The sequence below is a fragment of the Ranitomeya variabilis genome, chromosome 5 (assembly GCF_051348905.1).
Source record: "Ranitomeya variabilis isolate aRanVar5 chromosome 5, aRanVar5.hap1, whole genome shotgun sequence".
In the NCBI taxonomy this organism is placed as follows: Eukaryota; Metazoa; Chordata; class Amphibia; order Anura; family Dendrobatidae; genus Ranitomeya; species Ranitomeya variabilis.
This window is the reverse complement of record NC_135236.1, coordinates 99,832,864-99,855,851: the sequence shown is the minus strand read 5'-3', so window position 1 is coordinate 99,855,851 and position 22,988 is coordinate 99,832,864. Positions and strand designations below refer to the sequence as shown.

At 48.7% G+C, this 22,988-nt stretch overlaps 1 protein-coding gene across 3 annotated transcripts; it reads left to right on the top strand.

Annotated features, from left to right (window-relative positions):
• Nucleotides 1-1,707: 1,707 nt before the first annotated feature.
• On the top strand, nt 1,708-19,923 carry TMEM230 (transmembrane protein 230). Of its 3 annotated transcripts, XM_077263039.1 has the most exons (5): nt 2,506-2,689; nt 3,670-3,782; nt 7,222-7,360; nt 14,441-14,563; nt 18,584-19,620. In XM_077263039.1, exons 3-5 carry the CDS (start codon nt 7,262-7,264, stop codon nt 18,722-18,724), a joined length of 363 nt encoding a protein of 120 aa, XP_077119154.1. In that variant the 5' UTR covers nt 2,506-2,689; nt 3,670-3,782; nt 7,222-7,261; the 3' UTR covers nt 18,725-19,620. The 3 variants fall into 3 exon arrangements, with proteins under 3 accessions (XP_077119156.1, XP_077119154.1, XP_077119155.1); XM_077263041.1 differs by lacking the exons at nt 2,506-2,689; nt 3,670-3,782 and adding an exon at nt 1,708-2,139 and having other exon boundaries at nt 18,584-19,923; XM_077263040.1 differs by lacking the exon at nt 3,670-3,782 and having other exon boundaries at nt 2,506-2,713.
• The last annotated feature ends 3,065 nt before the right edge of the window (nt 19,924-22,988 follow it).

Here is a 22,988-nt window from a genome sequence, read left to right as displayed (position 1 = left end):
GTGGCCATTATACAGTATGGAGCATCATGTGTGTTCATTATACAGTATGGAGCATCATGTGCAGCCAGTATACAGTATGGAGCATCATGTGCGGTCATTATACAATATGGAGCATCATGTGCGGTCATTATACAGTATGGAGCATCATGTGCAGCCAGTATACAGTATGGAGCATCATGTGCGGTCATTATACAATATGGAGCATCATGTGCGGTCATTATACAGTATGGAGCATCATGTGCGTTCATTATACAGTATGGAGCATCATGTGCAGCCATTATACAGTATGCATGCGGTCATTATACAGTATGGAGCATCATGTGTGGCCATTATACAGTATGGAGCACCATGTGTGGCCATTATACAGTATGGAGCATCATGTGCGGTCATTATACAGTATGGAGCATCATGTGCGGCCATTATACAGTATGGAGCATCATGTGCGGTCATTATACAGTATGGAGCATCATGTGCAGCCAGTATACAGTATGGAGCATCATGTGCGGTCATTATACAATATGGAGCATCATGTGCGGTCATTATACAGTATGGAGCATCATGTGCGTTCATTATACAGTATGGAGCATCATGTGCAGCCATTATACAGTATGCATGCGGTCATTATACAGTATGGAGCATCATGTGCGGTCATTATACAGTATGGAGCATCATGTGCGGCCATTATACAGTATGGAGCATCATGTGCGGTCATTATACAGTATGGAGCATCATGTGCGGCCATTATACAGTATGCATGCGGTCATTATACAGTATGGAGCGTCATGTGTGTTCATTATACAGTATGGAGCATCATGTGTGGCCATTATACAGTATGGAGCATCATGTGCGGCCATTATACAGTATGCATGCGGTCATTATACAGTATGGAGCGTCATGTGTGTTCATTATACAGTATGGAGCATCATGTGTGGCCATTATACAGTATGGAGCATCATGTGTGGCCATTATACAGTATGGAGCATCATGTGTGGTCATTATACAGTATGGAGCACTGTGTGGCCATATTTTTTTGTTTATAACTATTGTATATGAAACAGTGTGATCAGCAGTGCTAAATGGGTGTGCTTGGGACGTGGATATGGGTGTGACTAATTATGAATGGGTGTGGTCAGAGGCGTGGCCTAAAATTTGCCGCGGCGCGCTACGCGCGCCGCAAACTTTGTCCCTCTTTGCCATCTTCAAAAGTTGGGAGGTATGCTGTAGTGACCCTAGGCTCCGACACAACCGACCTCAAGGTCAAGGGGGAAAAGCAAGCTACATCATTTGAAGGAGACTTTGCATGTAAAGGAGGGGAGGGCTGTCAGGGGTTTCGCCGTATTAACACTGTGTGCCCGGATGGAGGCGGCGCGGAGCGCTCCAGTGGCGCTATCTCTTCGCATGCAGCGCGGGAGATTATGAGATATTGTGGGGGTGTGCGGCCACCTCTGAGGGTATGAAGGGCGGTAGGACGCCCATGGACACACTAGAAGTGATGGGCAGAGTCCACAAGGTGTATAAAGTGGCAGGTTCCCGATAGAGGCGAAGGGTTAATTTACAATGTGTTGGGCCCCAGTGATGGTCTCCCCTGTGTAATCCCGCCGCCGTGCTCTGTGTAGTGAGGAGGAGCACTTAGAGGGGCTGTCCAGGCTGGAGTCACTGCAGTCTCCATGTGACGCGCTGTCAGCGGTGGTCACGTGACGGCACACATGCGCTCTGCACACTCCCGGCCTCACACAACACGCCTGTACCGAGACTGCAGACATGTGACTGACCGTCGTTCCCGACGCTGACACCGAGGACTCGTCACCTCACGTGGGGTGTCACATAGAGAGACTGCAGACTGGTCGTTTTAGAGCGGACAACCCCTTCATGAAAATAATTCTTTGCTTGGCAAAAGGAGCCCACTGCCGGACATAATGGCCGGACCGTGCGGCTCTTGTGCAGGATATATCTGCACTGTGTAGTGCTGCTAATAAAGCTTAGTGAGAGTGACAGACTCAGGAAATCCAAGTTCTGCACCAATCCCGGCAGCTCCTCTTACACATGTGACTGATCACATGATCGTGTCTACGTCACTTCCTGCCACAGCACCGTACAGTAACCCGGATGTTTGCCGCGCACTATGGCCTCAGGAATCAGGTAGCCTGGCTTGTGGGAGAGCAGCAGTGAGCCCGGCCTGTGTGTCCTCTGCGGGGCTCCGTAGTCACCAGCCCGTACGGACAGGACGCGCCTGTCTCTGGCTGGGCCGTCTGCAGTCCGCACCTCAGAGCTGGGGCCAATGCTTACTGCTGATGGGTCCAGACCTGGGGCCTAATGACATCTCTGGTCATTGCCAGCGACTGTTCTCTGTTATCAGCCGTTCTGTAGCGGATAGGGTGACTCAGTACATCCCTGCCCCATAGATCACCGCGGTATCACACAGCTGTACATACGAGCAGGCGTAGCCCCCCCCCCCTCCTGACTGCTGCACGTGAGGGATGAGGAGGATCTACTATTACTGTATGACAGTTGGGGGTCTGACCACCCGTCTATGCGAGGCCCCCCCTGACCATCGGCCCGTGCGTGTGACCCCCCTCAGACCATCAGCCTGTGCATGGCACAACAGCTCCGCTGGCCATAGTACTGTTCTTTGCACAACCACCTGGAGGCGGGGGGCCGAGAGGGACCCCATAGGACATGGCGTAATGATGTATCCTAGTGATATTCCAGAAATGTATGGGATAGACCATTTTAAAGGGGCTTTTCCATTACAGTGGCCGGGGGCAGGAGGGGCGATTGCAGACTGCTGGTTCCTTGCTCAGCTATGATACATTGCCCTATTGAATTAAATGGCTGCTATGTAAAGTGTCGTTCACCTTTGGGGGTAGTCTTACATGTATTCGGGGCTAATCACCAATATCCTAAACCTATATATAGCTCAACAACAACATGTACTAAACACTTTCTCCATAAAAGCGGAGAAAAAACTGAGGAATCCACAAGATAATAAAATGTACAGAATTTATTACAAAAAATTAAATACAAAATATGTATAGCCACAAATACAAATAAACCAGAGGAATCCAAATTAAAATCAAGCGGCAAATGGGTGAAGATGTAAATACAGACACTTCATAGCATCTACTATATAGAAAAAATTGTTGTAACCTTCCTTATTACAGACTAGTAAATGCAATTCTGCTGTGACCCTATAATGACATAGGGAACATGTGAACTTCACAGCAACATGCATATATAAAGTGAATAAAGAGATAAATAACTCAGGCCAAAAAGGACTAACATAAAAGTGTTTTTAACAAAAAAGGATGTTCAAAACCGCACAAAAGTATGTGTCCAAGATAAATAGTCCTAACATAAGTTAAAGTAATGTGCTAAGTGCCTGCCATAAGCTTAAAAGGAAAAAGGAGGTATAACTTACATAGTATATTTCAAAGGTGCAAGTGCTGCGCCCACGCAGTATTTGTGGCTATACATATTTTGTATTTAATTTTTTGTAATAAATTTTGTACATTTTATTATCTTGTGGATTCCTCAGTTTTTTCTCCGCTTTTATGGAGAAAGTGTTTAGTACATGTATTCGGGGCTACAGTAATTTTTGCAGTTGGGTTTCATAGCTCAGTTTGGTTCATTGTTTATCGCACATTCAACCTTTACGTGGTGACAAATCAGCGGAGGGCTCTGGAAAGGCGAGATAAGGGATGAAAGCTCCACATCAGAGCATCGTGGCAAACTGAGGACCCCAAGTGCAATAATGGTACTCAGCCCCAATTACATTCATTTAGGTAAAAACAAAGCAATGTCTCTGAGGGTGGACCCCCGCCCTAATGTCTCTGAGGGTGGACCCCCCGCCCTAATGTCTCTGAGGGTGGACCCCCCGCCCTAATGTCTCTGAGGGTGGACCCCCGCCCTAATGTCTCTGAAGGTGGACCCCCCGCCCTAATGTCTCTGAAGGTGGACCCCCCGCCCTAATGTCTCTGAGGGTGGACCCCCGCCCTAATGTCTCTGAAGGTGGACCCCCCGCCCTAATGTCTCTGAGGGTGGACCCCCGCCCTAATGTCTCTGAGGGTGGACCCCCCGCCCTAATGTCTCTGAGGGTGGACCCCCGCCCTAATGTCTCTGAGGGTGGACCCCCCGCCCTAATGTCTCTGAGGGTGGACCCCCGCCCTAATGTCTCTGAGGGTGGACCCCCGCCCTAATGTCTCTGAGGGTGGACCCCCGCCCTAATGTCTCTGAGGGTGGACCCCCGCCCTAATGTCTCTGAGGGTGGACCCCCGCCCTAATGTCTCTGAGGGTGGACCCCCCGCCCTAATGTCTCTGAGGGTGGACCCCCGCCCTAATGTCTCTGAGGGTGGACCCCCCGCCCTAATGTCTCTGAGGGTGGACCCCCGCCCTAATGTCTCTGAGGGTGGACCCCCGCCCTAATGTCTCTGAGGGTGGACCCCCGCCCTAATGTCTCTGAGGGTGGACCCCCCGCCCTAATGTCTCTGAGGGTGGACCCCCCGCCCTAATGTCTCTGAGGGTGGACCCCCCGCCCTAATGTCTCTGAGGGTGGACCCCCCGCCCTAATGTCTCTGAGGGTGGACCCCCCGCCCTAATGTCTCTGAGGGTGGACCCCCCGCCCTAATGTCTCTGAGGGTGGACCCCCCGCCCTAATGTCTCTGAGGGTGGACCCCCCGCCCTAATGTCTCTGAGGGTGGACCCCCCGCCCTAATGTCTCTGAGGGTGGACCCCCCGCCCTAATGTCTCTGAGGGTGGACCCCCCGCCCTAATGTCTCTGAGGGTGGACCCCCCGCCCTAATGTCTCTGAGGGTGGACCCCCGCCCTAATGTCTCTGAGGGTGGACCCCCGCCCTAATGTCTCTGAGGGTGGACCCCCGCCCTAATGTCTCTGAAGGTGGACCCCCCGCCCTAATGTCTCTGAGGGTGGACCCCCGCCCTAATGTCTCTGAAGGTGGACCCCCCGCCCTAATGTCTCTGAGGGTGGACCCCCCGCCCTAATGTCTCTGAGGGTGGACCCCCCGCCCTAATGTCTCTGAGGGTGGACCCCCCGCCCTAATGTCTCTGAGGGTGGACCCCCCGCCCTAATGTCTCTGAGGGTGGACCCCCCGCCCTAATGTCTCTGAGGGTGGACCCCCCGCCCTAATGTCTCTGAGGGTGGACCCCCCGCCCTAATGTCTCTGAGGGTGGACCCCCCGCCCTAATGTCTCTGAGGGTGGACCCCCCGCCCTAATGTCTCTGAGGGTGGACCCCCCGCCCTAATGTCTCTGAGGGTGGACCCCCCGCCCTAATGTCTCTGAGGGTGGACCCCCCGCCCTAATGTCTCTGAGGGTGGACCCCCGCCCTACTGCTAGGCTGTGCGCCACCGTGAGTTTTGGACGCTGTGAGTTTTCGCTGAGTCAGAAACGCAGCGTCCTCCAGTTCCAGCAGAGTGGACGGGATTTATAGAGATCTCGTGCCCACTGTGATTTTTTTTTTTTTTTTTTTACTCAGCATAAACTACTTGCCGTGCTCGTTTCCAGACCTCAACATGTCAGTTTCTCTTAGGCTGGTTTCACATTTGCATTTCCCTGATCTGCGGACGGCTGAGGACTTCCTCCTTGAAGCCCCACCCTCGGCCGCACCTCCGCCGCTAGCTCCGCCTACTTCTGCATGCGGCCCGCATTACCTATCTTTAACAGTAGGTACGCAGGTCGTGCGGCTGTATGCGGAGGCTGCCGCATGCATCGTTTTGACGCTGCGGCGACCAGCGTAGGACGCAGCCTGTAGCATTTTTTTTTTCTATCCGCAGCGTTAAAACGACGCATGCGGCAGCCTCCGCATACAGCCGCACGACCTGCGTACCTACTGTTAAAGATAGGTAATGCGGGCCGCATGCAGAAGTAGGCGGAGCTAGCGGCGGAGGTGCGGCCGAGGGCGGGGCTTCACGGAGGAAGTCCGCAGCCGTCCGCAGATCAGGGAAACGCAAATGTGAAAGTACCCTTACAATGCACTGAGTTTTTTTTGCAGCTTTTTCCCATATACTTACATTAGAAGCAGAAAATCCGCAGGTAATAAATGCACGTGTCTCTCCGCAGTGATAACACATAAAAACACATGTAATCCGCACATTACTATACCAGTATAGCTCTAAAAGAGCCAAATACCGGAAAGTATCCAGAACAATGCAGCTTTATTTATAACATGATACAGCGACATGAGGCCAAAACCGCAGCATGAAAAACACGATAAAAATGCAAATAACCTAATATACCCAATAGGTGCAGAAAAGCTGATGGAGGGAACGTCACCTAACATCTCCAGCAGCAGGTTTCCCTAGAGAAAACCACAGCGCACCAATATCTCCAACCATGAGAGCCCTTAATCTTATGTTACATGGGACTGCAGGATTTTTGCAGCAGTGAGAACAACACCAAGTCCTGCTGTTTTTGCTGCAGATTGTGATGCTCGTGTTCTGCAGCTTCACCCCTCAGCTCGGATTTTACCTCTTTGTAACATTCCTGGCAATCTGCACCGCAGCTCAGTTTCCGCCTCTGGTGTTTGGGCAGCGTGTGGCCGGATATGTTACAGAGTCGTCCACAATGGTGCTGCTATAATACACAGCTGACGTACTGCCTCCAAACTCCGCATTATATCCTCCATCCCAAGATTCCAGCTGTTACACGGCCCGTGCTGTGCTTGTGTCGCCCCACAGACCTGTGTTCTGTCCTTGGCTCTGAATATAGTCGTTGTCAGCAGGGCCCCTGTGTGGGCATATAGCAGGGCCCCTGTGTGGGCACATTACAGGGCATTGCACACTATGGTGTAGCTCCAGGTAGACAATAATGTAACTTTCTAGACAAATCATTTATACGTCTCTCTAATCCACGGCCGCCATCACCTGATCACCACTGGTCTGTCATTATTAACCCCTTGGGGTCACAGGATACAGCGTTGTGGCCTCCTGTACCGTGAAGACCCCGCACATTCCATGCTGATCATTCTTTGTGCAGTGTCGGGGCACACGGGGTCGGCCAGAACTCTTCTTCCTGGCAGGTGGATGAGGCGTAGAACACTTTGATGGTGATACCCCATACGTTTAGCTGCAAGTAAAGCTCCGTACATCCAGCTCCGTACATCCAGCTCCGTACATCCGGCTCCGGACGGCGCATCCTTCATTTTCTCCTTTTAATAGAAGATTGGTTCTTCCATATATTTCATGTATTTTGTCTTCCTGGTTTCTTAGCATGTAGGTTCTCTTCGGTGTCTGCCCAGTGATATATGCTATGATGCCCTCACGCAGCAATGCCGCTACCGCCGCGCCGATCAGCAAGGTGAAGTACTCCAAGCTTTCCGATACCGATGACGGATACATCGACCTTCAGGTGAGAGACTACACAAATAATCATCATGTCACCAAGCCTCTGCAAAGGGTTATTGTCATCCTACTAATTGATGGTACATTGCTCTGAGACCCCCACAAATAGCAAGAATAAACAGGCCGCATAACTCTCCTTAAAGGGGTTGTCCACTACTCGGATGACTCCTTCTCAATCCCTATATTTCCACCTTGTGAAATAACATCTATACTCGCCTCCGATATCATTTCAGCGGTGTTGGCACTGACTCTCTCAGGGACCGTGTGACATTATGTCATGCAATCCCTGTGGCCATTCGGTGCTGGCTTTACTTTCCTACGAACATAGTTGACATCTGGAGGAAGTGAGGGGAGAGTGAAGGCAGCACTGATTGGCCGCAGGGATCACATGACATAATAATGTCACATGATCCCCAGGAGAGCCAGTGCTGACACCACTGGAACAGTGCCAGCACAGGAGGTGAGTATATTATTTTATAAGGGGGATCATAGGAATTGAGAAGGGGCTGTCTGTGTAATGGACAACCCCTGTAACTGTGTTTTCCCTGCACAGTACTGAGCGAGGCCCTTAGGCCATGCAGAGAGCTGCAGAATGCCCCGCAGCCAGTGAGAGGGTAATATGTGACGGTGGCGCAGCCCCTCTATTCCCAGGATTAGTGCTGGGGTGTCTGTGATGTCATATCCTGCTAATCCCTTACTCTGGTGACCCACCGTACAGCTGATGGATTTACGCTAATATTGGACGCACTAGGATACAATACATTTGCCACCGCCATATTCCACCATTTTACTCTTCGCCACGACAGCACCCTACTGGAGAGAGGGATCCGCCCCGCAGGAACAGGAAACCTATTGAGAAATAAATGGAGGCGGTCCGCCTCTCCTCCTCAGTTTAGGTTTCCTGTTCCTGCGGGAACGACAGGACTCTTACTGAGAAGACATACCTGGGCTTGCATGCCGCCTGCGCAGTATCCGTGAGAACGGCAGGGGCTGCGGCTCAGAAGCAGCGTCGGGGGAGTTCCGTTAGACGGCTCCCCCCTCGTCTGATGGAGCGGGCAGACGGCCGGGTCCGGGAAAGGCCGACCGGCGTCCTTCCCAGCGTGCGGTACGGCAGCAGGAGCCGGGTAAGGTGACCTTCCAGCGGCCGGCGTTGAATCCCGGGCCGCGCGTGCGCCGACCGCCGCACATACAGGCTACCCCGGAAGTGGTTCTTGGACTTCCGGGGCGCCTAGGCCGGATCCAGGGCGGGGGAGCCGGCACTGATCTGCGCATGCGCAAGAGAAAAAAAAAACAAAAAACAAAAAACGTTTTGGCGCTCTATTTAAAGCGCTCACTAACGCTGAATCGGCGATGCAGAGATGTCATCCCCAGGTGCCATGGACCCTACAACCGGAGTTCCAGTACCCCCCGCCAAAGATCACGCCAGAGGATCCTCGGACACCGCTCGTAAAAGCGACGGTTCCAGAACAGGATCTCGGCCTTCTGATCCGGTATTATTTGCTTCACTGGGTGAGTTGTGAACTCTACCTATTAAGCTAACGCTGTCTCCCTATCTCTCTCTTTTCCCTTTCTCTCTCTACTTACACGCTTAGAGCAAAAAACGACAAAAAACGAAGCACAGGGAATGTGCCTTGTGTAACCAGCCCCTCCCTGACTCATACCCCAAAAAACTTTGTGAGGACTGTTTAAAAGAAACACAGGGAGCAGCAGTGTCCATTACGGACCTACGGGCCATTATTAGAGAAGAACTAAAAAATATGACCCAGGAAAAACCGCGTAGTTCTAAATCTAAAACGCCAACACTTGTGTCAGACTCCGACAGTGACCAACCGATACTGTCAGATGCCTCCCTATCATCATGACCAGCGTCATCATCCTCATCAGAGATTGAGGGACGCTCATGTTTCCCCTTGGACAGTGTGGACAACTTGGTAAAATCTATTCGAAATACCATGGGGTGTGAGGAGTCTAAGGGTGCGCAAACCGCGCAAGAAATAATGTTCGCGGGTTTGGCAGACAGAAAGAGGAGATGTTTTCCGGTTATTCCAGCAGTGAAAACATTGATTAAAAGAGAGTGGGAGAAGCAAGATCAGAGAGGCTTTCTACCCTCAGCCTCAAAACGCAAATATCCGTTTAGTGACGAGGAGCTTCTTACTTGGACCAAAGTCCCTAAGGTCGACGCAGCTGTAGCCTCTACCTCCAAACAATCCACTCTACCTGTGGAGGATGCGGGACTATTGGTCGATCCTTTGGATCGTAAGGCTGAATCATCCCTTAAACGTTCCTGGGAAGCGGCTACAGGGATATTCAAACCTGCAGTAGCCAGCACTTGCGCGGCCCGGTCAATGATCATCTGGATTGATCAGTTAGACCAGCAAATTGAAAAGAAAAGCTCGAGGGAAAAACTAAGAGCAGCCATCCCTTTGATACGAGGAGCAGCGGCCTTTCTGGCAGACGCCTCCGCCGACTCACTCCGTTTAGCAGCAAGATCTGCGGGCCTTGTAAATAACGCAAGAAGAGCCCTATGGATGAAGAGTTGGAAAGGGGACGCGCAATCTAAGTCTAAAATATGCGCAATCCCATGTGAGGGTGAGTACCTCTTTGGTAAAACCTTAGATGAGATACTCAAAAAGGCAAAGGACAGGAAGAAAGCTTTTCCTGAAACCTCTATTCCGTTTTACAGGAGAGCCTTTAAAAGGAGGCCGTTTGGCAAAAGGAGGCAAACGGATAGGTCTACAACATGGACCCCTAAAGACGACAAGCAGAGAGGTACCATGTTTAGAAGACCCAACCCCCCAAAAGACAAATACTGAGGACATACCAGTTGGGGGCAGACTTAAATTTTTCACCACCCAATGGGAGAAGATAACATCTAGCTCGTGGGTTTTAAATATCGTCCGAGATGGAATTAAATTAAAATTCTCTCGTGTACCCCACGAGTCTTATATTATAACAACTCTCAGCTCGCCTATACAGCAACAGGCTTTAGAGCTTGAAATTCAAACCCTAATATCAAAACGGGTCCTAGTCCAAGTGCCAGTGGGACAGGAGGGTAGGGGATTCTATTCTCCCCTATTCTTAATCTCTAAGCCCGACGGTTCTTTCAGAACCATCATAAACCTTAAAAAACTCAATTCATTCATTGAAAATTATACATTTAAAATGGAGTCCATTAGGTCCACCATAAAACTCCTCTTCCCAAACTGTATGATGGGGGGCATTGATCTAAAGGATGCTTACTATCATCTCCCCATTCATAACAGATACCAAAAATTCCTCAGAGTGGCGGTAAAAATCAACAACGAGGTTCGTCACTTCCAGTATGCGGCCTTACCCTTCGGCCTCTCAACAGCACCGAGGATCTTCACCAAGATAATGCTAGAGGTGATGGCATACCTACGCCAGAAGGAAACTTTGATTGTGCCCTATCTGGATGACTTTTTGGTAATAGGAAATTCAGTTACTCAATGTGCCGATCGTTTGGCTCACGCAATTTCCTCTCTACAGGACCTGGGCTGGATAATCAATACCGACAAATCCAGACTCACTCCGCTTTCCCGTCAGGCGTTTTTGGGGTTCCAGTTAGACTCCATATCTCAAAAGTGTCTCCTGCCGCAGGTAAAAATCCTACTGATCAGACACAAAGTCCTAGCCGCAATAACTAATCCTCGTATATCCCTAAGACAAGCTATGTCGTTACTAGGGTCTCTTATCTCTTGTATACCAGCAGTGAGATGGGCTCAACACCACACTCGAGTCCTACAACATCAAATTTTACAAGAGGATAGACGGTTATTTGGTCACCTAAATACAAAAATAACCTTATCTCAGGAGGTTTTAACTTCCTTAGAGTGGTGGCTAGACTCAAACCATTTGTTGAGTGGGGTTCCATGGGTAATAACGCCATCTCACACCATAACCACTGACGCCAGTCCTCATGGATGGGGCGCTCATATGGGGAACGATTATTGCCAGGGTTTATGGAGCAGGGAAGAAAATTGCAGCTCCTCTAACTTTAAAGAACTGAATGCTGTAAAATACGCCTTATACCATTTCCTCCCACAGATTCGGGGAAAAGACGTCAGAGTCCTGTCCGACAACACCACCACGGTGGCGTATCTAAATCGGCAAGGAGGTACGCGATCAGAGACTCTGATGTCTTCTGCTACGGAAATCTTAAATCTAGCAGAAAGTCACCTAACATCCCTTACTGCATTGCACATAAGGGGAGCAAGCAATCAGCAGGCGGACTTTTTAAGCCGACACACCCTAAGGCAAGGAGAGTGGTGTCTAAACCAGCAGATATTTCTGGACATAATATCTCTTTGGGGCCGTCCTCAGATAGATCTCTTCGCCACAAGGAAAAACAGAAAAGTCCGGAGATTTGCTTCTCTATCTCCAGCGGATCATCCGGACATTCTGGACGCTCTCCAAGCCCCTTGGCAGTTCAGTCTGGCGTACGCGTTTCCTCCGATCATATTGCTTCCTCAAGTTATACGCAAAATCAGGGAAGAAGGGGCGAGAGTTGTACTGATAGCTCCATTCTGGCCCAAGAGACCATGGTTCTCATGGTTACAGACCATGTCGGTCTCAGATCCTTGGGTCCTCCCCTCAACGCCCAACCTTCTCTTCCAGGGTCCGTTTTTCCACCCTCAGGTGGACAATCTACACCTGACGGCCTGGAACTTGAGAGGCAGATGTTAAGATCGAGAGGATTCTCGGGGGGTTTAATTGATACGCTTCTCCATAGTAGAAAACCCTCCACCACAAAAATCTATACAAGAGTATGGAGAAAATTTTTTCAATTCCATACATCTACCGACACATCAGAAATTCCGATACATTCTATCCTGGAGTTTCTTCAAAAAGGGAGAGAACTAGGTCTAACTGTAAACACCTTAAAGGTTCATGTTTCAGCGCTAGGAGCCCTCTATGGCCATAACATCGCGGGGGATAGATGGGTATCCAGATTTATTACGGCCTGCGAAAGAATGAATCCAGTTAACATACCTAGGATTCCACCCTGGGATTTAAATTTAGTCTTACAAGCCCTAACAGACTCTCCATTCGAGCCAATAGACTCAATACCAATTAAATGTCTATCACTAAAAACGGCCCTCTTGGTAGCACTGACTTCAGCTAGGAGAATCAGTGACATCCAAGCACTCTCTATAGATCCACCTTTTTTGTTAACCTTTCAGGATAAGCTAATTCTTAAACCAGACCCTTCCTACCTGCCCAAAGTAGCAAAAAAATTCCACAGGTCACAAGAAATAATCTTGCCCACTTTCTTCAGTAATCCATCCACTCCTGAAGAACAAAAATATCACACTCTAGACGTTAAAAGAGTAGTGTTAAAATACATTGAAAAGACCAGCAGCTGGCGACAGAGTAGGGCTCTGTTTATTTCCTTCCAGGGCGTCAAGAAGGGTCATGGAGTAACAAAAAGTACCTTATCCCGGTGGATCAGAGAGGCTATCAGACTGGCTTACTCCGCGAGGAAAGAAAACCCTCCGGAAGGCATAACGGCACACTCTACCAGAGCGATGGCATCCTCCTGGGCAGAGAGGGGAGACGTCCCGATTGAAACTATATGTAAGGCGGCAACGTGGTCAAATCCTTCTACATTTTATAACCACTATAGGCTAGACCTATCGTCAACTTCTGACCTAGACTTTGGCAGGACTGTCCTCAGCACGGTGGTCCCCTCCCTAGGTGATGGTCTCTGAAAGATCTCCAGTAGGGTGCTGTCGTGGCGAAGAGTAAAAAGCCGGATTACTCACCGGTAATGCTCTTTTAGTGAGTCCACGACAGCACCCTCTTACATCCCTCCCTAGATTAATATAAATACATATTATTTGAGTAAAATCCTTTTAATCATAAGCAAATAAGTTTAAACAATGAAATAAATGATATTTGCCTAATACTGGCGGTCCTCCGGGTACTCTGAAATCAAAACTGAGGAGGAGAGGCGGACCGCCTCCATTTATTTCTCAATAGGTTTCCTGTTCCTGCGGGGCGGATCCCTCTCTCCAGTAGGGTGCTGTCGTGGACTCACTAAAAGAGCATTACCGGTGAGTAATCCGGCTTATTCTCCCCTTTTTTATTGCAGTAATTAGAACATTTCTTCCATGTTTTCTATTATTTAGCACAGTCCCACATCGCACACCGATGTAAGGTGTCTTTGATAGTATACATGTTACTCCAGAGGATGTCACCAGGTAAGGCTACGTTCACACTAGCGTTGTGCGCCGCTGCGTCGGCGACGCAACGCACAACGCACGCAAAAACGCGGCAAAACGCACGCAAAAACGCTGCGTTTTTGCGACGCATGCGTCGGTTTTTGCCGAAAATCGGACACAAGAAAAATGCAACTTGTTGCGTTTTCTTGGTCCGACGCTTGCGGCAAAAAAGACGCATGTGTGGCACAACGCAACAAAAAAAAACGCATGCGTCCCCCATGTTAAGTATAGGGGGCGCATGACGCATGCGTCGCCGCTGCGTCGCCGACGCAAACCCGACGCACATTAGCTTAACGCTAATGTGAACGTAGCCTAACTGATCATTCATTTGCCATATTTGTTGGTCGATCCCTTCAATTTCGCACCGGTTCACAGGTCTGAGCCATATTGTCTCCTAACATTTTACAAGGATTGACATGTTGGAAGTGACCCCCTGTGTCCTATTTCCTTGGAAGCTGGTCGGAGAGACCCCACCCTTTCCTGTCCGGTCTCTCAGGTCCTCATCCTACCACATCAATGTAATTTTGATTGAAGTGTTGTGCTATTACCACTAGATGGCGCAAGCTGCTAATAAAGTCCAATAAGGCTGCAGACAAGTAGAAATATTACCGGTGCCAAGAAAAACCAGCCATTAGCCAAGATAAACCGCAAAATGTGCAGACAGATTCCGATAAAAGCCCTGGAAGCTCTACAGCCATAGCTGAGCTAGCGCTGAGAGGAACGAGACAACTCCAGTGGAGCGATAACGCCAATGACTGCCAGGCATCTCCCGCTTGTTTTCATTTATAAGGTTTCCAGGGCAGAGGGTCCCGATTTCTAAAAATATATGTCTATTTTTTTTGCAGTTTAAGAGAAGTCCTCCAAAAATTCCATACAAAGCCATTGCTTTGGCCACCATCCTGTTCTTAATTGGCACTTTGTTGATTGTGATTGGGTCTCTCCTGCTTACCGGGCACATTGGCAGTGGGGTGAGTTGTCTCTAAATCATCTTTATGTTGACTCTTCATGAGTTCGTCTCCTGGCACCCCCCCACAGATCAGCTGGCTGAAGGGGTCTCGAGAACTAGACTCACTGACATAAAGAGGACTAAAAATATCCTCAAAATTAAAGAATCACTGAAAAAAAGGCCGAGATGCTTACCTGCCTAGGGCTCAAAACAAGTGCACCATCAGGGCGCAGCGGATCCAGGTAATTATGGCAACAACACAGGTGCAGCAATACCAATAGAGCAATCACTCTCAGCCTACCAAGCCATGGAGGGGGTGATTGTTTAGTATAATAATTCACACAGGTGATGCAGAGCATCCGGTTTACAGCCTATTACCAACGCCCAGTGCCTCCCAAATGCACCCTGTGTGAACAGAGGCCACAAATACAGAGCCATATGGGCCCAACTGCACCCTGTAAAATAGATAACCATCAATATATGTAAGGTATTAGTTAATATTATGGCCACATTATGTAAGCTGGCAACCCATGTCACGGGTCCTCACACTTGCGAGTCTCTGTATTTGGGAACTGACTTACGACTTTGTATTTTCCCTTGATTTACTACGTGCTCTTTGCTGTTGACCCCGGAACGTCTGACTTCGCTGACTCACGGCCTGGCCGTTGGTTGGGACTAGCATCACAAGAAGCTTTTTCATTGAGAATCTGTGAACGAGCTCATTCACATTGATTAATGAGAGCCTGTAACTCTTTCCTGTTTTTTTTCCTCAACTCATCTGTTGGTTAATTTATGTTAAGAGACCACATCAAAGTTGAAGGTGCAGCAAAAAAAAAAAAAAAAAGTCGATTAAAGGCCACACTGCAAAATTTGTTATGAAATCCAATTGCAAAAATTTATTCCCAAACTCATGCATTTATGTGAAAAAAAAATTGTGGCCAAAGGTGGCCAAGCCCTTAATTAAGACAGCCCTATGCCATATTAGGATGTACATAATAGAGGATGCGGGTGAAATGCGGGGATGCCTGCAACTTTTCCTGGCAATATCAGCTGTTTTCAAAGGTTTTACAAAGCAACATTGGAAGACATGTTAAGACAACTAGGTTGTCCTCCAAGAGATCCGACAATATCTTTGGGGGACATTATGGTCATGCTTATATTTTGCACATTGCATTCTCCCTTAACATGACAGCTTTAAGTCAAAGGCATTGAGTTCAGTCACAACTATTGCTGATTGGTGGGTCCTGTGTTGTATGTGCTACATGTACCAAGGTCACCACTACAGATTACATCTTTCCTTCCTGTGATAGAGTAATCACAGATTTTTTTGCTGTTTGTATCCCTAGCGGTGCAGTTATCCTGTCCCCTTTGCTGAAAAGCACACCCAAAGTATGATGTTTCCCCCACTATGCTTCACGGTTGGGATGGCATTCTTGGGGTTGTACTCATCCTTTTTCCTAAAAAGCACGGCGAGTGGAGTTGATACCAAAAATTTGTATTTTGGTCTCCTCTGACCACATGACCTTCTCCCATGCCTCCTCTGGATCATCCAGATGGTCATTGGTGAACTTCAAATTGGTCTGGATATGTGCTGGCGTGTGCAGGGGGACCTTGCGTGCCCTGCAGGATTTTAATCAGAAACAGCATAGTGTGTTACTAATGGTAATGTTTGAGACTATGATCCCAGTTCTCTTCAGGTCATTAACCAGGTTCTCCCGTGTAGTTCTGGGCTGATTCCTGACATTTCTCAGAATCATCCTTACCCCACGAGGTGAGATCTTGCATGGAGCCCCAGACTGAGGAAGAGTGATAGTCATCTTGTGTTTCTTCCATTTTCTTATAATTGCGCCAACAGTTTTTGCCTTCTCACCAAGCTGCTTGCCTATTGTCCTGTAGCCCATCCCAGCCATGTGCAGGTCTACAATTTTGTCCCTGGTATCCTTAGACAGCTCTTTGGTCTTGGCCATGGTGGAGAGGTTGGAGTATGATTGATGGAGTGTGTGGACAGGAGTCTTTTATACAAGTAACAAGTTCAAACAGGTGCAGAGTACAGGGGCTTCTTAACGAAAAACTAACTGGTCTGTGTGAGCCAGGAATTTTTGCTGGTAGATGATCAAATATATACGGTATTTCATAAAATGCAAATTCACTATGTAAAAATCATAGAATGTGAAGTGCTGATTTTTATTTTTAGACTTTGTCTCTCACAGTGAAGTGTACCTATGATAAAAATTACAGACCTCTCCATTCTTTGTAGGTGGGAAAACTTGCAAAATTGTCCGTGTTTCAAATACTTACGGTATTTTCCCCACTGTACATGCTGTTAGTCTCAGGTCGGGAGAGCTGACGGCCAGTCCAAGCATTGCGTGTGATCCCCGTCCGAGTTATACGGCCGTCTGACTGTCTCCTTAAGGTGCACTCACACCTGCCAATTGCGGCTGATAAATTATCGCTGGTCAGCTATATCATATACAAGCTGATCGGCAGTCGTGTAATACTGTGTTAAAGGTACCGTCACACTAAGCGACGCTGCAGTGATACAGACAACGATGCCGATCGCTGCAGCGTCGCTGTGTGGTCGCTGGAGAGCTGTCACACAGACCGCTCTCCAGCGACCAACGATGCCGAGGTCCCTGGGTAACCAGGGTAACCATCGGGTTGCTAAGCGCAGGGCCGCGCTTAGTAACCCGATGTTTACCCTGGTTACCAGTGTAAAATGTAAAAAAACCAAACACTACATACTCACATTCGCCCTGCGCTTAGTAACCCGATATTTACCCTGGTTACCATTGTAAAACATCGCTGGTATCGTTGCTTTTGCTGTCAAACACAACGATACACGGCGATCTGACGACCAAATAAAGTTCTGGACTTTAATCAACGACCAGCGATATCACAGCGGGATCCTGATCGCTGCTGCGTGTCAAACACAACGATATCGCTAGCCAGGACGCTGCAACATCACGGATCGCTAGCGATATCGTTTAGTGTGAAGGTACCTTAAGACCGGCCTCACAGAACAATCAGTAATACGATTACAATATCCTCGTTATCTGCAGCACACTTCTTATTTATACAGGACAATGTGCTGCCGATAACAGTGATTTTAATTCTGATGCAATCACCTGATAAAGGACCCTTTTGCTCATTTGTCTGACCCAGTGGGGCTCATAATCTAGATTACCTATCAGTATGTCTTTGGAGTGTGGGAGGAAACCGGAGGAAACCCACGCAAACACGGGGAGAATATACAAACTCCTTGCAGATGTTGTCCTTGGTGGGATTTGATCCAGGACTCCAGCGCTGCAAAGCTACAGTGCTAACCACTGTGCCACCGTACAGTGCTAACCACTGAGGCACCATTAAAAACTCGGCAAGAACTGTGCACTTATCCTATTAGTTAGATAGGGTATGTTCCTGATTCCTGCTATGTGCCTGTCCTGTCCGGCATCCTGCAGAGATGAGAGGCGCTATGGTACCCCTGTAAGGCTAGTTACACACTAGCGTTTACCTGATCTGCGGCGGGCTGCGGACTTCCTCCATGAAGCCCCACCGCACCTTTGTCGCTAGCTACTTCTGCATGCGGCCTGTGTACCTATATTTAACATTAGGTACGCAGGTCGTGCCGCAGTATGCGGATGGTGCCGCATGCGTCGTTTTGACGATGCGGAAAAAAAAAAAATGCTACATGGCTGCGTCTACGATGGTCGCCGCATCGTCAAAACGACGCATGCGGCACCATCCGCATACTGCGGCACGACCTGCGTACCTAATGTTAAATATAGGTACACAGGCCGCATGCAGAAGTAGGCGGAGCTAGCGGCGGAGGGGGGGCGGGGCTTCACGGAGGAAGTCCGCAGCCCGCCGCAGATCAGGTAAACGCTAGTGTGAAACTAGCCTAACAGTGATATGATTAATGGTCATGCGTTGTGCAGACAGACTGCACAGCCACTTTAACCTGCAGCCTGAATTTGTAGATTATGACTAGGGTGCTAGACGGTGGTGATGCTTCCAGTTCTGATCCTGCTTTCTATTATTCCAGGGCAATGAGCGCGCCATCCCTGTGCTGATCATCGGGATCCTGGTTTTCCTGCCTGGCTTTTATCACCTCCGGATCGCTTACTACGCATCTAAAGGTTACAGAGGTTACTCCTACGATGACATCCCGGACTTTGACGACTGATCCGTTGTCTGTGAGGATCCTGCCCTACCTGGGCACCACCGGTCGGGGCAGCTGAAGAGGACGCCTGGCACACCCATGTATATACCACGTGACTGCGGGATAGGCTGGTGGGGCGGCTTATTACCTCTTCCAAGTGTATAACGAGCACCTCGTCTTCTCGTCGGGTCATGCTGCCTACTAGCTGGGATAAGACGTGGAAGGGATGGTTGCTCTAGCACATTGGGAAGAAATGTGGCCAGTGATTAGTGTAATGGAGAAGCTTTATGTCCTCAAGATGATTTTGATGTTGCTTATACCAAAATATCTGCTTGCACAATATCATTCTCCTGCACACGGAAGCAAGCGGAGGCGTCGTCTAGCTAATGAATGGTAATAATTGGATATTAGACAAGGCCGGTCAGAGGAGCATTTTTCCTTTATCAGCTTTGTCCTTGAAAAGTTTCTAAACATCCTGTTCAGTATCAAATACATACAATAATAATTCTTGTCAGAGAATCATCCCAGATCAGCCTCTTCTTACTTTTTATTTGTATTTGGGCCCTTCTTACATCTTCCATACTTTCCTAAGTGCTTCAGCAATAGACCCAGAATTGGCAAATAGTATGGGAAGGCTTAGCGACCCAGCCGGAGGAACGCCATGTTGGTGGAAGAGTTGGTAAAGAGTTATGGTATAAGATTGTTTCATGCTGGTCAGGTGCAGTTCACTTTGTCTCCACTAAATATCATGGCGCCGTTCTGACGTTGTAGTCCAAAGCATAGCGAAGTGGGAAAAACTATTGTACTTGTGGTGCAGAAGAAGCAGTCACTCTCCAGCTCTCATTGTACTGGGGATGACTAGTCCTTGTGGGTAAAGGCTACATATTTCATTTCAAATAAATGATAATAGTAAAATCTGAATGTGTGCGTGTTCTTTATCTGAGGGTTCTTAGATCAGAACTAAAGATTTCAGTTTCCCTAAACATAAGCTGCTGGTGGACGAGTTACAATATGCGTGGAGACATCTTTTCATTCTTGTGACAGATACTTCCCATTTATCTCATAGCACGGGTTAAGAATGAGGAATCCGACAACATATGACTTGTGGGCTGCCGAGAATATATTCTGCTTTCTGTACGTTTCTAAATATTTATTGAAAGCATTGCTGCTTTGGAGGACGAGGGGCGCAATGAATAGACACTAAAATGTGGGATTTCAATTAAAAGGAATGTGTCACATTAGACATGCTGTCAGATCTGCAGACATTGTATAAAAGAAGCTGAGCAGACTGATATATAGGTTTGCCTGAAATATTAGTTAGAACCTGTAAGTTTTTTATTTTAATTTCCATTCTTCTATGACTGCACCAGTGAGAGAGGGTCCGACCCTTAGAGCTGGACAAGAAGCCAAGAGCAAATAAAAAGACAAATTCCTTCTTCAGTGATTTCCTGTCCTTTGAACAGAGACACCTGGGGTCTGTGACTGAGCGGCCTCCAGTAAAAACTGCAGTAAATATGTCAGCCAAGTTGGGCTATAAGACATACAGTGGCTCGTGAAAGTATTCACCTCCTTGGCATTTTTCGTGTTTTGCTACCTCACAATCTGGAATTTCACGGTTTTTTTTTTTTGCGGGTTTGCTTCTGTAAGGAACATGCCTACAACTGTGAACATTTGGTTTTCTTTCTATTGTGAAGCGGACGACAAATGGGACAAAATTACTGAAAACTTCAGTGTGCATAACTATTCACCCTCCTAAAGTCGGTACTTTATAGAGCCTCCTTTTGCGACAATTACAGCTGCAAGTCGCTATGAGCTTTCCATGTCTTGCCAGTGAGATTTTTGCCCATTCCTCATGGCAAAACTGCTCCAGCTCCTTCAAGTGAGATGGGTTTTCCCTGGTGGACTGCTTTGGGTCATTGTCTTGTTGGAAGGTGAACCTCCATCAGTCCCACCTCACTGACCGACTGAAACGGGTTTTGCTCAAGAATATCCCTGTATTTCGCACCATCTAGCTTCTCGACCCTGTCCCTGCTGCCGAAAAACATCCCCACAACAAAATGCCAAGGGGGTGAATACTTGCACAATCCACTGTAACTCCACTACAACCAGTACAGCATCCTGGGTATCCCTCCCCTCAAATGCCCTATTGCCTCATGCTTGAGATTTGACTTGGCTTACTGTTTCATGCTTCATAGCTGGGTTTGCAGATTTATGGGTTGGATTGCTGCATAACCCCATGCCACTTGGCTTGCCCTGCTGCCTCATGCCACTTGGCTTGGCCTGATGCATTATGGATTGGTGTGCCTCGCTTCCTCATGACTTTGATTGGCCTGCTGTCTCATGGCTTGTCTTGGCCTGCTGCCTCACGGCTTAGGATAATCGAGCTCCCTGCTCTGCCACCTGGCCGCTATGGGGCCCCTGAGCAGGCGAGGGGGGGCCAGTGCCAGCAGTGGGCCCCCCGCCTGTCATCGCAGGGTCAGCTGTATCGGCATGTAGGCGATGCAGCTGACCGCATTGTTGAGGGAAGGAGCGCTACGCTTCTCTCATCATCCCCCTGTCAGCGTCTGACATCACAGACACTGACGCGCGATGACGTCCCTGCCCGGCGCCCGCGGTCCGGAGGTGAGTGGGAGCAGTGCAGGAACCAGGAAGAAGAGAGGTGAGTTTTTTTTTTTTCTTTATGGGGGCTGCCTTATATTACAGGGTCTGCCTGTGTGGGGGTGTGCAGCCTTATACTACAGAGTCTGCCTGTGGGGAGGGTGCTGCCTTATACTACAGAGTCTGCCTGTCTGTTTGTGTGGGGTGCTGCCTTATACTACAGAGTTTGCATGTGTTTGTGGGGGGTGCTGCCTTATACTACAGAGTCTGCCTGTGTGTGTGTGTAGGAGGGTGCTGCCTTATACTATTGAGTCTGGCTGTGGGGGGTGCTGCCTTACACTATTGAGTCTGGCTGTGGGGGGTGCTGCCTTACACTATTGAGTCTGCCTGTGGGGGGTGCTGCCTTATACTACAGTCTGCCTGTGTGTGTAGGGGGGTGCTGCCTTATACTACAGAGTCTGCCTGTGGGGAGGGTGCTGCCTTATACTACAGAGTCTGCCTGTGTGTGTGTGGGGTGCTGCCTTATACTACAGAGTTTGCATGTGTGTGGGGGGGGGGTGCTGCCTTATACTACAGAGTCTGCCTGTGTGTGTAGGGGGGTGCTGCCTTATACTATTGAGTCTGCCTGTGGGGGGTGCTGCCTTATACTACAGAGTCTGCCTGTGGGGGGGTGCTGCCTTATACTACAGAGTCTGTCTATGGGATGCGGCCTTTTACTACAGGGTCTGCCTATGGGGTGCTGTCTTATACTACAGAGTCTGCCTATGGGGTGCTGTCTTACACTATAGGGTATGCCTATGGTGGGCTGCCTAATACTAGAGGGTCTGCCTATGGGGGGCTGCCTAATACTATAGAGTCTGCCTTTGGGGGGTGCATTGTACAATATAGAGTAGGCCTATGGGGAGTGCATTATACTATATGGAGTCCTATGGGGAGCGCATTATACTATATTGAGGACTATCTGGTGCATTATACTCTATGGAGGCTATATAGAGGCCATCATACAGTGAGGGGTCATCTTACAGTGGAACCATCAAACAGTTTGGGGACTACTTAGGGGCCAGTATACTGTGTGGGTGGTACTATACATTGAGGGGGCATTATACTGTGTATAAAAGAGCATGATACTGTGTATAGGGGAGCTGTAAGGGGGGGGGAGACTGGGGACATTATTCAATGTAAAGTGGGTACTTATTGTTATAGGGGAGCTCCGGTTACTGTGACTGTCAAAGGGGCACACACAGGACAATATTACTTTCTAAGGGGCAAAATGTGGGCACTGTTTTCTAGGGCACTTGCACCCGGCATTACTGTATTCTAGAGAGTTGCTGTAGAATTTAGAGGGCACAGAGAACCGCACATCAGGTGCAGTAATAGGGTCACATACGGCAGCAGCGGCTCAGTATTGGGATATCAGCAGGATGAGGAGTTTGTGCAGGTTGGGGCTAGATGGTGATAGCTGAAAATATGAGGCATGGGTGTTTGTTGTATTCTCTGTAGCAGAGTCGTGGCTGGAAGAAGTTGTCATGTCGGTCTGGGCCAGATGGAAAAGACGTGAAAAGTGACGACTCCATCAAAAAGAACGTCAGCGGTAAGTCATTATTTGTAACTGTGCTGTGATCTCTTATATGTTCTGTAGGACTGGTATCTACCACTGACCATAAGGTGGTAATATCAATATTGGTCTTTA